Below are 12,250 nucleotides of genomic sequence, written 5' to 3'. Positions count from 1 at the left end.
CATTAGTTGTTTAGTAGCATATTTTTTAGCCTCTGTATGTTTGTGGTTTTTGCAGTTTTTTTCTTGTAGTTGATTTCTAGCCTCATAGTGTTGTGGTTGGGAAAGATGCTGGATATGATTTCAGTTTTCTTAGATTTACCAAGGCTTGCTTTGTGGTCCATTATGTGTTATATCCTTGAAAATGTTCTATGTGCACTTGAGAAGAACGTTTATTCTGTTGCTTTTGGATGGAGTGCCCTATATATATCAATTAAGTGCATCTGGTCTAGTATGTCATTTAAGGCCTGTGTTTCCTTACTGGTTTTCTGTCTGGATGATCTGTCCATTGATGAAAGTGAGGTGTTAAAGTCCCCCACTATTATTCTGTTCCTGTCAGTTTCTCCTTTTATGCCTATTAACATTTGCTTTATGTTTTGAGGTGCTCCTATGTTGGGTGCATATATATATTTGTAATTGTTGTATCTTCTTGGATTGATCCTTTGATCATTCTGTAGTGTCCTTCTTTGTCTCTTATAACATCTTTATTTTAAAGTCTATTTTGTCTGATGTAAGTATTGCGACTCTGGCTTCCCTTTGATTTCCATTTGTGTGGAATACCTCTTTCCATACCCTCACTTTCAGTCTGTATGTGTCTCTGGATCTGAAGTGAGTCTCTTGTAGGCATCATACATACAGGTCCTGTTTTTGTATCCATTCAGCCAGTCTGTGTCTTTTGGTTAGAGCATTTAGTCTGCTTTCATTTAAGGTATTCATTGATATATATGTTCTTATTGCCATTTTGTTAATTGTTTTGGATTTGTTTTTGTAGGTCTTTTTTTGCCCTTTCTTTTGTTCTCTTGTGATTTGATGACTGTCTTTAGTGTTACGTTTGGATTCCTTTTTCTTTTTTGTGTGTATATTATAGTTTTTTTGTTTTGTGGTTACCATGAGGTTTTTGTATAGCAGTCTGTATACATACGTGCTTATTTTGAGTTGCTGATCTCTAATTTCAAGTGCATTTTAGATATACTCTGTATTTGTACTCTCCTCCCGTCGTGATTACTATTTTTGATATTATATTTTACATGTAATTGTTTTGTGTATACCTTAACTGCTTATTGTGGATACAACTGATTTTTACTACTTTTGCCTTTTAACCTCCCTACTAGCTTTGTGTGTGGATGATTTCCTACCTTTATTGTATGTTTGCCTTATTAGCGAGCTTTTCCGTTTTGTCATTTTCTTTTTTCCAATTGTGGCCTTTTCTGCCTAGAGAAGTTCCTTTAGCATTTGTTGTAAAGTTGGCTTGGTGGTGCTGAATTCTTCTGGCTTTTCCTTGTCTATAAAGCTTTTGATTTCTCCGTCAAATCAAGGAATTTTGCTGGGTAGAGTATTCTTGGGTGTAGGTTTTTCTCTTTCATCACTTTTAAGTATATTGTGCCACTTCCTTCTGGCCTGCAGAGTTTCTGCTGAAAAATCAGCTGATAGCCTTATGGGAGTACCCTTGTATGTTATTTGTTGCTTTTCCCTTGTTGTTTTTAATATTCTCTCTTTATCTTTAATTTTTGTCAGTTTGATTACTGTGTGTCTCAGTGTGTTCCTCCTTGGGTTAATCCTGTTCTCTTCAAATATTCTCTCATGCTCTTGTTCTCTGTCTTCTCCTTCTGGACCCCTATAATGCAAAAATTAGCACTCTTGATGTTGTCCTAGAGGTCTCTTAAACTGTCCTCATGTCTTTTTTTTTTTTCTTTTTTCTGTTCAGCAGCAGTGATTTCCAGTACTTTGTCTTCCAGTTCAGTGATCCATTTTTCTTCCTCATTAAGTCCACTGTTGATTCCTTCTTGTGTTTTTTTCTTTTCAGTTATTATAGTCTTCAATTCTGTTTGATTGCTCTTTATATTTTCTAATTCTTTTGTAAAAACTTCTAATTTTTCATTATCTGCATCCATTCTTCTCCTGAGTTCTTTGATCATCTTTATGATCATTACTCTGAACTCTTCCTCAGGTAGATTGCCTATCTTCACATCACTTAGTTGTTCTTCTGGGGTTTTATCTTTTTCCTTCATGTGAAACATATTCCTCTGTCTTCTCATTTTGTCTAAATTGCTATTTGTATTTTTATGTATGTGGTAGGTTAGTTACGTTTCTCAACCTTGGAGAAGTGGCCCATTGTAGGAGATGTTGTATGCATCCCAGCAGTGCACTCCCCTCTTATCACTCAAGGGCCCAGATCCAGGTGGTCCCAGGGTAGTGTCTAGTCTGCATTTGCAGACTTGGTCTTGCTTGAAGTTTTCTGGCTTCTGGTGTCTGCCTCCCAGTGTGTGAGCCTGGTCTGGAGGCTTGTACAGACTTCCTGTTGGGAGGGGCCAGTGCCTGCCCACTGGTGGTTGGAGCTCGGTCTTGACCCTCTGGTGGGCAGGGCTGTGTTTAGCGGCTCGTCTAGAGGTGGCTGTGGGCTCAGGAAGTCCTTATGCAGGCTGTCTGCTGATGGATGGGGCTATGTCCCCACCCAGTTTGTTGTTCAGCCTGAGGTGACCCAGCACTGGAACCTAAAGGCTATTGGGTGGGCCTAGGTCTTGGTGCCAAGATGTCAACCTCCAGGAGAGTTCACACAGATGAATGCTCCCCGATATGTCTGCCACCAGTGCCTGTGTCCCAGGGTGAGACACAGCTACCCGCTGCTTCCCTGGGAGACCCTCCCAGACCAGCAGGTAGGTCTGGCCCAGGCTCCTATCAGATTACTGTTTTTTGCTCTTGGTCCCAGTGTGTGTGAGATTTTGTGTGCACTGTTTAAGACTGAAGTCTCTGTTTCCCCCAATCCTGCAGAGTTTCTGCAATCAAGCCCTGCTGGCCTTCAAAACCAAATGCTCTGGTGGCTCCTGTTTCCAATGCCAGAACTCTAGGCTGGGGGAGCTGACATGGGGCTCAAACCTCTCTAATATAATTATTCTCCAGTTTGTGGGTCCCCCACCCAAGGAGTATGGGACTTGATTATACTGCAAGTCTGCCCCTCATACACAACTCACTGTGGTTCCTTCTTTATGTCTTTAGTTGTAGAAGATCTTTTCTGGTGGGTTCCTGTCTTTTTCATCAATGATTGTTCTGCAGTTGGTAATGATTTTGGTATGCTCGTGAGAGGAGGTGAGCTTAGTGTCCTTCTACTATGCCATCTTGGCCACTCTCCTTGGCAGTGTGTTTTTCTAAATCAGTTTCTTGTGAGCTTGATTGATTTGAGTCTGCCCCTGAGCTGTATGCTCTGTGTGTGGAAAAAAATTGGGCCTCTGAGCTTAAAACACTGAGTGTGCCTCTACTTCAGACTTCTTTAGGCAGTACTAAAACTTCTAAAGTCTGTTTTTGAAAGATGAATGAGATTAACCTATATATCATATTTACACACATATGTATTATATATATACATATATAGTATTATAAGTATATATGTAACATAACTCTAGTTTCTCAACATTACCTAATATAAAAAAATAAATTTTCTGATACCATCTCCTGTTATCTGAGTTTATATCAGAACCTCTCTTCTGTATTTTCACAGTATGCTCCTACAAAGAATTCCATTTTTATTCTGTGAGTAGGAAATTCCAAACCTGTGAAATATTATTTCATACTTCCTTCCTAGTTTCACATACTGAGTTCCCTTTGCTGTCACAGTGTTAAATCGGTCAAAGACTCAGCTTCTTGACCTTTGAAGACCTAATTTTACCTGAGCCAGACAGAATCAATGTTCTATTTCCTGATAGATTTGACCCTCAACAGTGTCATAAAAATTCCTTTTGCTGATATTTCCTAATCTGTTAAAAAAAAAGGGGGGGGGGTGAAAGGCATATAATTTCTTGTAGCTATTCTATAAATTTTTTTGTCAATTTTTTTCTGTATAAACTTTATAAATCTTTTTATGAAATATCCTGTTCAGAAATTCCTCAACCACAACAACATCTTTTGGAGCATAAGCAATCCTAAATGATAATGGACAGTGGTATAAAATGGCTTTGTTCTTGTGTCTCTGGTTCTTATTTCTGTAATGACACCACTTTGCCTTCAACTTCTGGAAGTTTGTAACTTCAGTGTCATATTTAATTTGCTCTCCTTTACACCTCTATTAGTTGTTAAGCCTATCTAGTTTAAGCCTTCATTATTATTTATCTGGAATACTATGAAATCACTTTTTAACTGGTCTGCTTGCTTCTAGTTCTGCTCCCCTATAATAGGGGTGATATGATTATTAAACACTTTGTGGGCACTTAGAGAAGCAGAGAATATCAAGACTCTTCATGAGTTCAAGTCGTGCTCTTACTGCCTTTATATCCATTTTAAATATGGTTACTTAGAGAAATGTAATAATCATATTGAGTCTTAATTTCAGCCAGATATTTAACAAAGTCTTACATAGCATCCTTGTGGATAAGGAGTATACGTGGTAATAGTGACTGATTAGGTGGGTTCACAGAGAACTTGCCTGATTTTGCATTAAAAAACCACTTAAATGCTGCTGTGTGCCAAGTTTCATGCTAGATAGAATTCAGATTGTCAGAAACATCGGAGATTGGTAATTCATTGAATGACAAAATATAGATTCAAAAATATCTTGAAACTAAAAAGATGATGCCTAATAAAGTGTAGAGTCATAGGTTTTATGTTCAATCAGTCAGCTTCACAAATATAGACTAGATAGACCTACGATTCATTCTGGGCTTAACAATTTCTGTGGGAAGGTCATAAGTTTTACTTTATTAAGAGCACAATAAATCTGTAGTGTTGTATGGTTGCCAAAACAGTGAATTTGATTATTGTCTACCAGCTGTACCTGGGGTAACATTTATTATTCTGACAGATTTTGGATTTTATTAGTAAAATAATTATAGTATTTATTGATGTATTTAAATCTTGCTATAATAAATAGGATTGCTTCTTCTATATTTTAGCTAAATTTGTTGACTGATATTTTTATTTGATCATGTGGCATTTCATGATGCATTTTTCTTTCTTCCATTTGTTTTTGTTTTTCTTCATTGTTCTTTCATTGTTTTGTTTTGATATTGTCCATTTGATTTTTACCTTCAACCTATTATTAGCATTTCTTCTTCAGTTTCTTAGATTATACCTGGTTTAGCTGTTTATACTTTCATGCCCATATTAAGTAGATACACATTCAAATATGTAACATTTTTATAAAATCACCATCTCCTTGTTCCCAGTGGTGACAGCATGTTTAAAATAATAGGCCTGGTTTATCCCATGATTAATTAATGCTTGTGTGTTCATTGACTGGACCAATTCTGTGAAAACCAACCCCAGGTTAACCTTGGAAAAACAATCCTGAACATTTTATAAATGTATATTAAAGAGAGATTGAATAATAGAAGTATATTGTCTAGAAGAGGAGTCATTTAATTCTGTTGATACTTGTATATTGAATATTATATTCCTCCTGAGTACCATATTTTAAGAATACTGAAAAAGGAAAGGAAAGGGAAAGAAGAGGAAGAAAACTAGAAGGATTTGTTAACACTGTCACTTTTAAAGAACAGGAGAAAGAATAGATAATGTTTGGTCTAATTAAAGAGGAACTATGGAACAAATGATAATGCCTTCAGATATTTTAAAGGTTATCATGTGGAACATGGCATAGACCTGCTACATATGGCTACATAGCACAAAGGCAGGAATGAAAGATTTTTGTGTAATATAGGAAGAAAATTACTAACAATTAGAGCCATTAGTAACAGAAAAGATTACCCTGTGAGACAGCAAGCCCTTTATACTGAGAATATAAAAGTGGAGATTGTAGGGTCTGTTAAAAATAAGATTTTCGCATTGGGTAGAATGCTAGACTAGATGACCTCTAATAACTCTTTCATCTCTTAAGAGTGATTTTAGGACAAATTGTGATTTGGGGAAGGCTTAATGGAAAAACTGTTCCATGTATAATAAAGCAATATTTTCAAATTTTCAAGAGAAGTGAAAGAAAAAATTAGGTATGGATAGAAAGTAAGTTTGCCCATCCAGATAGAAGGGAAAGTATCAAGCTAGGATCTAGTGAAAAATTTAAATCAATATGACATGAAACTTAAGGAGAGTATCCATCTGGGTTTCACAGTCCATCTGCATTCCTCAGCAACCCTACTTTATAGCCACTGCTGGGATTGACTCAACACCTGTACTGCTTCCTATCCTGTCTCTGATCCCTTTTATTTGCTCTTTCAGCCCTGACCTGAATACCCCCTTGCCTATCTTTTTGTTTATTTTTTCCAATTAATAATGTAGTGATTGTGTATTTATAGACTTCTTAAAATATGCTAGGATGCCACCTTTTTAGAAATTACCAGGTTCTCACCCAAGCTGTTATGTGTATATCTAATGATAAGCTGAGGGGGAGAATATAAGGAAGAACATAATTAGATATGATAATCCAGGATATTGTGGAGCTATGAATACAGGAATGATGGTGTCTTCTAGCTCACATGAAATGGATTATAAAGTCTATTTACAATAACTTTTGGTAGGGCATGATACCAAAGCAAAGTAAATCTGCTTTTCTTTTTTAAGTTATTTTCAGATCCTGTTTATTCAGTTTTACTATTATAGGATCAAATTAGGCAAATTGAGTCTGACGTGCTTTTTTCTAAAGCTCATACTCACTGGTGAATCTTAATATTCTTTAGATCACTGTGCAGAAATACCCATAGAAGCTCAACAGAAGAAGATGATTCATCTTCAGAAGAAGAAATGGAATGGAGTAATAACAGTTTGCTTCTAGCCAATCTTTCTATACCTCAGTTAGATGGAACTGCAGATGAAAATAGTGGTAAGTAAAGTAGTCTACTGTATTTCATTATTTAGAGGCAGAAAATATATTTGATTTTGAAAAATATAATCACACTCTACATAGTTGGCTAAGTGAGGCTACGACAATACTGTTAGATTTTGTCCTTCTGCAGGATGATTTCTTTTGAGAGAATGTAGATATATGATTTTTTCTCATTTCTAAGAGTATAGCGTTTATTAATCACTGATTTAGAGCTTTATAAACTTTAATCAGTTTATCGTCATAACATTTAAGTAGCATAGGAAACTATAAGAAATACGCTCAGCTTATTTGAAGTGATGATGCAAAGACGTGTTATCTTATGGAAAATTTTGAAGGTGACAGTATTTTTCCCCTTATTCTCCCAAAAGGCATGAATATTGATATCATCTATTTCTGATCAAAGAAATATGTGTTTAAAATAATGACTGCTAATCAAATGTAACTGACTCCTGATTTTTTAGATTATGGTATTCTCCTAATGATAGGAATGACCTTTTTGTTGAGATAACTGTTTTAAACATACGAATTTAATTTCATATAATTTCTTTCATGGTGATAGTATCATGGTATGGGAAAATATTTTAAAAATTAAAAGGGTGGAAGTGAAGTAAATTCTTTTTTCCCCCATTTCAGACAATCCACTGAACAATGAAAATTCTAGAACCCACTCTTCTGTGATTGCAACAAGCAAGCTATCAGTAAAACCTTCCATCTTTCACAAAGATGCTGCTACATTAGAACCCCCATCTTCCGCTAAGATTACCTTTCAGTGTAAACACACAAGTGCCCTTTCTTCCCATGTTTTGAACAAGGAAGATTTAATTGAAGACCTTTCACAGCCAAACAACCTAGAGAAAAGTCTAGATCATTCAGTTGCTTCTTTTGCAAATGAAAGCACTTACTCTATGAAATACCCTGGGTCTTTAAGCAGTACTGTCCATTCAGAAAACTCTCATAAAGAGAGTAGTAAGAAAGATGTCCTCCCAGTATCTTCCTGTGAAAGTAGTATTTTTGATTATGAAGAAGATATTCCATCTGTTACAAGACAAGTACCAAGTAGAAAGTATACAAACATTAGAAAAATTGATAAGGATGCCCCTTTTATACATATGAACCATCACACTAACGAAAATACATTGGGCAAAAATTCTTTCAACTTTTCTGACTTAAATCATTCAAAAAGTAAATTATCCTCTGAAGGAAATGAAAAAGGAAACAGCACAGCTCTTAATAGTTTATTCCCTTCATCAATAACTGAAAATTGTGAGTTGCTATCATGCTCAGGGGAGAATAGAACTATGGTGCATTCTCTTGATAGCATTGCTGATGAAAGTGGACTAAACAAACTTAAAATTAGATATGAAGAATTTCAAGAACATAAAGCAGAAAAACCAAGCCTCAGCCAGCAAGCAGCACATTATATGTTTTTTCCCAGTGTTGTTCTTTCTAATTGTCTCAGTAGGCCACAAAAACTCTCTCCTGTCACATATAAACTACATCCTAGCAATAAACAGTCCCGGTTAAAAATGAATAAAAAGAAGCTTGTAGGTCATCGAGAGAATTCTGCTGGAACTACTGAGACTGGATCCTCAAAAGATAATTGTATACAAAATAATCCTTGTAATAGTAATTCTGAGAAGGATAACGTATTGGTCAGTGATTTAGTTAAGGCCAGCCGTGGAGCTTTTGAAAATAAAACATCTACAGACAGTTTTGTAGACTGTCACTTTGGAGAAGGAGCCTTAGAAACTGAGCAGTCCTTTGGATTGTATGGAAATAAATACACACTTAGAGCCAAACGCAAGGTAAATTATGAGAATGAAGATAGTGAGTCAAGTTTTATAACACACAACTCAAAAATTAGCCTACCTCATCCCATGGAAATTGGTGAAAGTTTAGATGGAACTCTCAAATCTCGAAAACGCAGAAAAATGTCTAAAAAGCTGCCCCCTGTCATCATAAAGTATATTATCATTAATAGATTTAGAGGGAGGAAAAATATGCTTGTAAAGCTAGGAAAAATAGACTCTAAAGAAAAACAAGTAATATTAACAGAAGAAAAAATGGAACTGTATAAAAAGCTTGCACCTTTGAAGGATTTTTGGCCAAAAGTTCCTGACTCCCCTGCAACCAAATATCCTATTTATCCACTAACACCAAAGAAAAGTCACAGAAGAAAATCAAAACATAAGTCTGCTAAGAAGAAAACTGGTAAGCAACAAAGGACAAACAGTGAAAATATTAAAAGAACTTTGTCTTTCAGGAAAAAACGGTCACATGCTATTCTTTCTCCTCCCTCACCATCTTATAATGCTGAAACCGAAGACTGTGACTTACATTATAGTGATGTTATGTCTAAACTAGGTTTTCTTTCTGAGAGAAGCACAAGTCCCATAAGCTCTTCTCCACCTCGCTGCTGGTCTCCCACAGATCCAAGAGCTGAAGAAATTATGGCTGCTGCCAGTAAAGAAGCAATGCTTTTTAAGGGTCCTAATGCATATAATAGCAAGACTGTTAATTCCCGTATAGGAAAAAATAGTCGAGCAAGAACGCAGGTTAAGAAATCAAAAACAAAGCTTGTTAATCCCTCTGTAGTTACTAAGAAAAGGAACAAACGAAATCAGACAAATAAACTAGTAGATGATGGAAAAAAGAAACCAAGAGCAAAACAGAAACAAAAAGTAAATGAGAAAACTACACCAAGAAAGCACATAACACTAAAAGATGAAAAACTAAAATCTCAAGCTGGTGCTGAAGTTAAGTTTGTGCTGAAACATCAGAATGTGTCTGAGACCTCAAATAGTTCTGGAGGCTCTCAACTACTTTTTAAACAGAAAGATGTGTCACTAATGGGCTCTGCTATAGATCATCCCCTTTCTGCCCCTCTCCCCACTGGAATTCATGCACAACAGAATTTATCTGGCTGCTTTTCTTCTTTCCTAGAAAGCAAGAAGCCTGTAGATTTGAAAGCATTCCCCAGTGCACAAGATGATTTGCATTCATCAGTTGTTTGTAGTTCTTTGGGACCTGGAATCTCAAAAATTAATGTTCAGCGGTCTCATAATCAAAATGCTATGTTTACTCTAAAAGAATCAACCTTGATTCAAACAAATATATTAGACCTTTCAAACCATTTGTCTCAGGTAGCACAGAATACACAGATGTCTTCTGGTATCATGTCTCCAAAGATAGAAGAGAATGCAAATGTACAAAAAAACTATTTGTCATCTCTTGGAAAGTTAAACGAATATCGTAATTCCATAGAATCAAAGCCAGACCAGACGTATGCCCCTAATTTTTTGCATTGCAAAGACAGTCAGCAGCAGATTGTGTGCATGGCAGAACAGTCAAAGCACAGTGAAATTTGTTCTCCAGGTAAAGCAGCTTCAGAGGAAAGTCAGATGCCTAATAATTGCTTTGTAACTTCCTTGAGAAGCCCAATCAAACAAATAACGTGGGAGCAAAAACAAAGGGGCTTTATTTTAGATATGTCAAATTTTAAACCTGAAAGGGTAAAGCAAAGGTCATTGTCAGAAGCAATTTCACAAACCAAAGCACTTTCTCAGTGTAGAAATCGAAATGTGTCAACACCTTCAACGTTTGGTGAAGGACAGTCTGGACTGGCAGTTCTAAAAGAATTGTTACAGAAAAGACAGCAGAAAGCACAGAATGCAAATAGCATGCAAGACCCATTATCTAATAAACAGCAACCAAACAAAAATATCTCTCATTCCCTTGAGCATAACAAATCAATTAAACGAACACGATCAGTAACATCTCCAAGAAAACCTCGAACTCCCAGAAGTACAAAACCTAAAGAAAAAATTCCCAAACTTCTTAAAGTAGACTCTCTAAATTTACCAACCTCTGGCCAGTTGGATAACTCCCTTTCGGATGATAGTCCCATCTTTTTTTCAGATCCAGGATTTGAAAGTTGTTATTCACTTGAAGATAGCTTGTCTCCTGAACATAATTATAATTTTGATATTAATACAATAGGTCAAACTGGATTTTGTAGCTTTTATTCTGGAAGTCAGTTTGTCCCAGCTGATCAGAATTTGCCTCAAAAGTTCCTGAGTGATGCAGTTCAGGATCTTTTCCCAGGACAAACTGTAGAAAAAACTGAATTTTTAAGTCATGATAACCAGAAGTGTGATGAAGACAAACATCATGCCTCAGACTCAACCTCATGGATTAGATCTGGTACTCTAAGTCCTGAATTATTTGAGAAATCATCCATAGATAGCAATGAGAATCATCGCCACAATCAATGGAAAAATACCTTTCATCCTCTAACAACTCGGCCTAATTCAATAATGGAGTCTTTCTGTGTCCAGCAGTCAGATGACTGTCTAAATGAAAAATCTAGATTGAATAGGAGTTCAGTAAGCAAAGAAGTGTTTCTTAGCCTCTCACAGCCAGGCAATTCAGACTGGATTCAAAGTCATACCAGAAAAGAAGTGGGACAGTCTCTTGATGCAGTCAATACCTCTTTTACTACAATACTATCTTCCCCTGATGGTGAACTTGTAGATGCAGCCTCTGAAGATTTGGAATTGTATGTTTCAAGAAACCATGATATGTTGACACCAACTCCTGATAGTTCACCAAGGTCTACCAGCTCTCCCTCACAATCTAAAAATGGCAGTTTCACCCCTCGAACTGCTCACGTTCTGAAACCACTTATGTCCCCACCAAGTAGGGAAGAAATTATGGCAACTTTGTTGGATCATGACCTTTCAGAAACTATTTACCAGGAACCATTTTGCAGTAATCCTTCTGATGTACCAGAAAAGCCCAGGTAATCAGAATTATTTTTTCCCCTTGGGTCGCTCTGAATAATTATAATGTATGTAACAACATTTGGTACCTGACTACTACTTTTTTGGCTGTGATACTGTATTTGTAAGTATATCATTGTGAAAACAATTTATAATTATGGACGTATTAAGAAAATTCACTAACTAGCTGGACGGTTGCACCTAGAGAAATTTATTTAAGTTGATCAGTGTTGGTCTTGGATCTACTATTATTTTGCACTGCGTTAACATTAAGGATTAGAGGCTCACTATGACATGATGCCAAATTAAGAAGGATGTCATAATACTTATAAAAGTATTATAATTATCATTTTAAAGATGGTATTTATTTCTAAAATGGTAAACTTTCATAATTTTAAAAACTTCATTTTTTAAAAGTGTTTGAAAATAAGCATACATATGTTTTAAATACTCTTATGATATATCTCTAAATGAAGATTATTTTAAGTTGTTTCTGTTACATACCACTCTCTTTTTATGTTGCCAACATCTTCAATCATATTGTTACTATTGTTAGTTTGTATAGTTATTAGGGGTGCAATATGGATTTTGGTTCCCCTTATCTCTTCTTTCAAGAATCTTTTCAGAGAAGTGGTAAACACACAGCCAATAGCAAAATCTGAAGGAA

General features: G+C 35.9%; 1 protein-coding gene across 2 annotated transcripts in view; it reads left to right on the top strand.

Annotated features, from left to right (window-relative positions):
• REV3L (REV3 like, DNA directed polymerase zeta catalytic subunit) overlaps positions 1-12,250 on the top strand; it is a 199,266-nt gene that overhangs the window by 110,300 nt on the left and 76,716 nt on the right. For both annotated transcript variants that reach the window (XM_007451747.1, XM_007451748.1), the window contains 2 exons: positions 6,657-6,799; positions 7,436-11,603. In XM_007451747.1, the coding sequence (XP_007451809.1) occupies positions 6,657-6,799; positions 7,436-11,603 (4,311 nt within the window). The remainder of the gene's footprint in view (positions 1-6,656; positions 6,800-7,435; positions 11,604-12,250) is intronic.

This window comes from Lipotes vexillifer, unplaced genomic scaffold (assembly GCF_000442215.2).
Source record: "Lipotes vexillifer unplaced genomic scaffold, Lipotes_vexillifer_v1.1 scaffold1266, whole genome shotgun sequence".
NCBI lineage: Eukaryota > Metazoa > Chordata > Mammalia > Artiodactyla > Lipotidae > Lipotes > Lipotes vexillifer.
The sequence above is the reverse complement of the archived record's forward strand: the minus strand, read 5'-3'. Positions and strand labels throughout refer to the sequence as shown.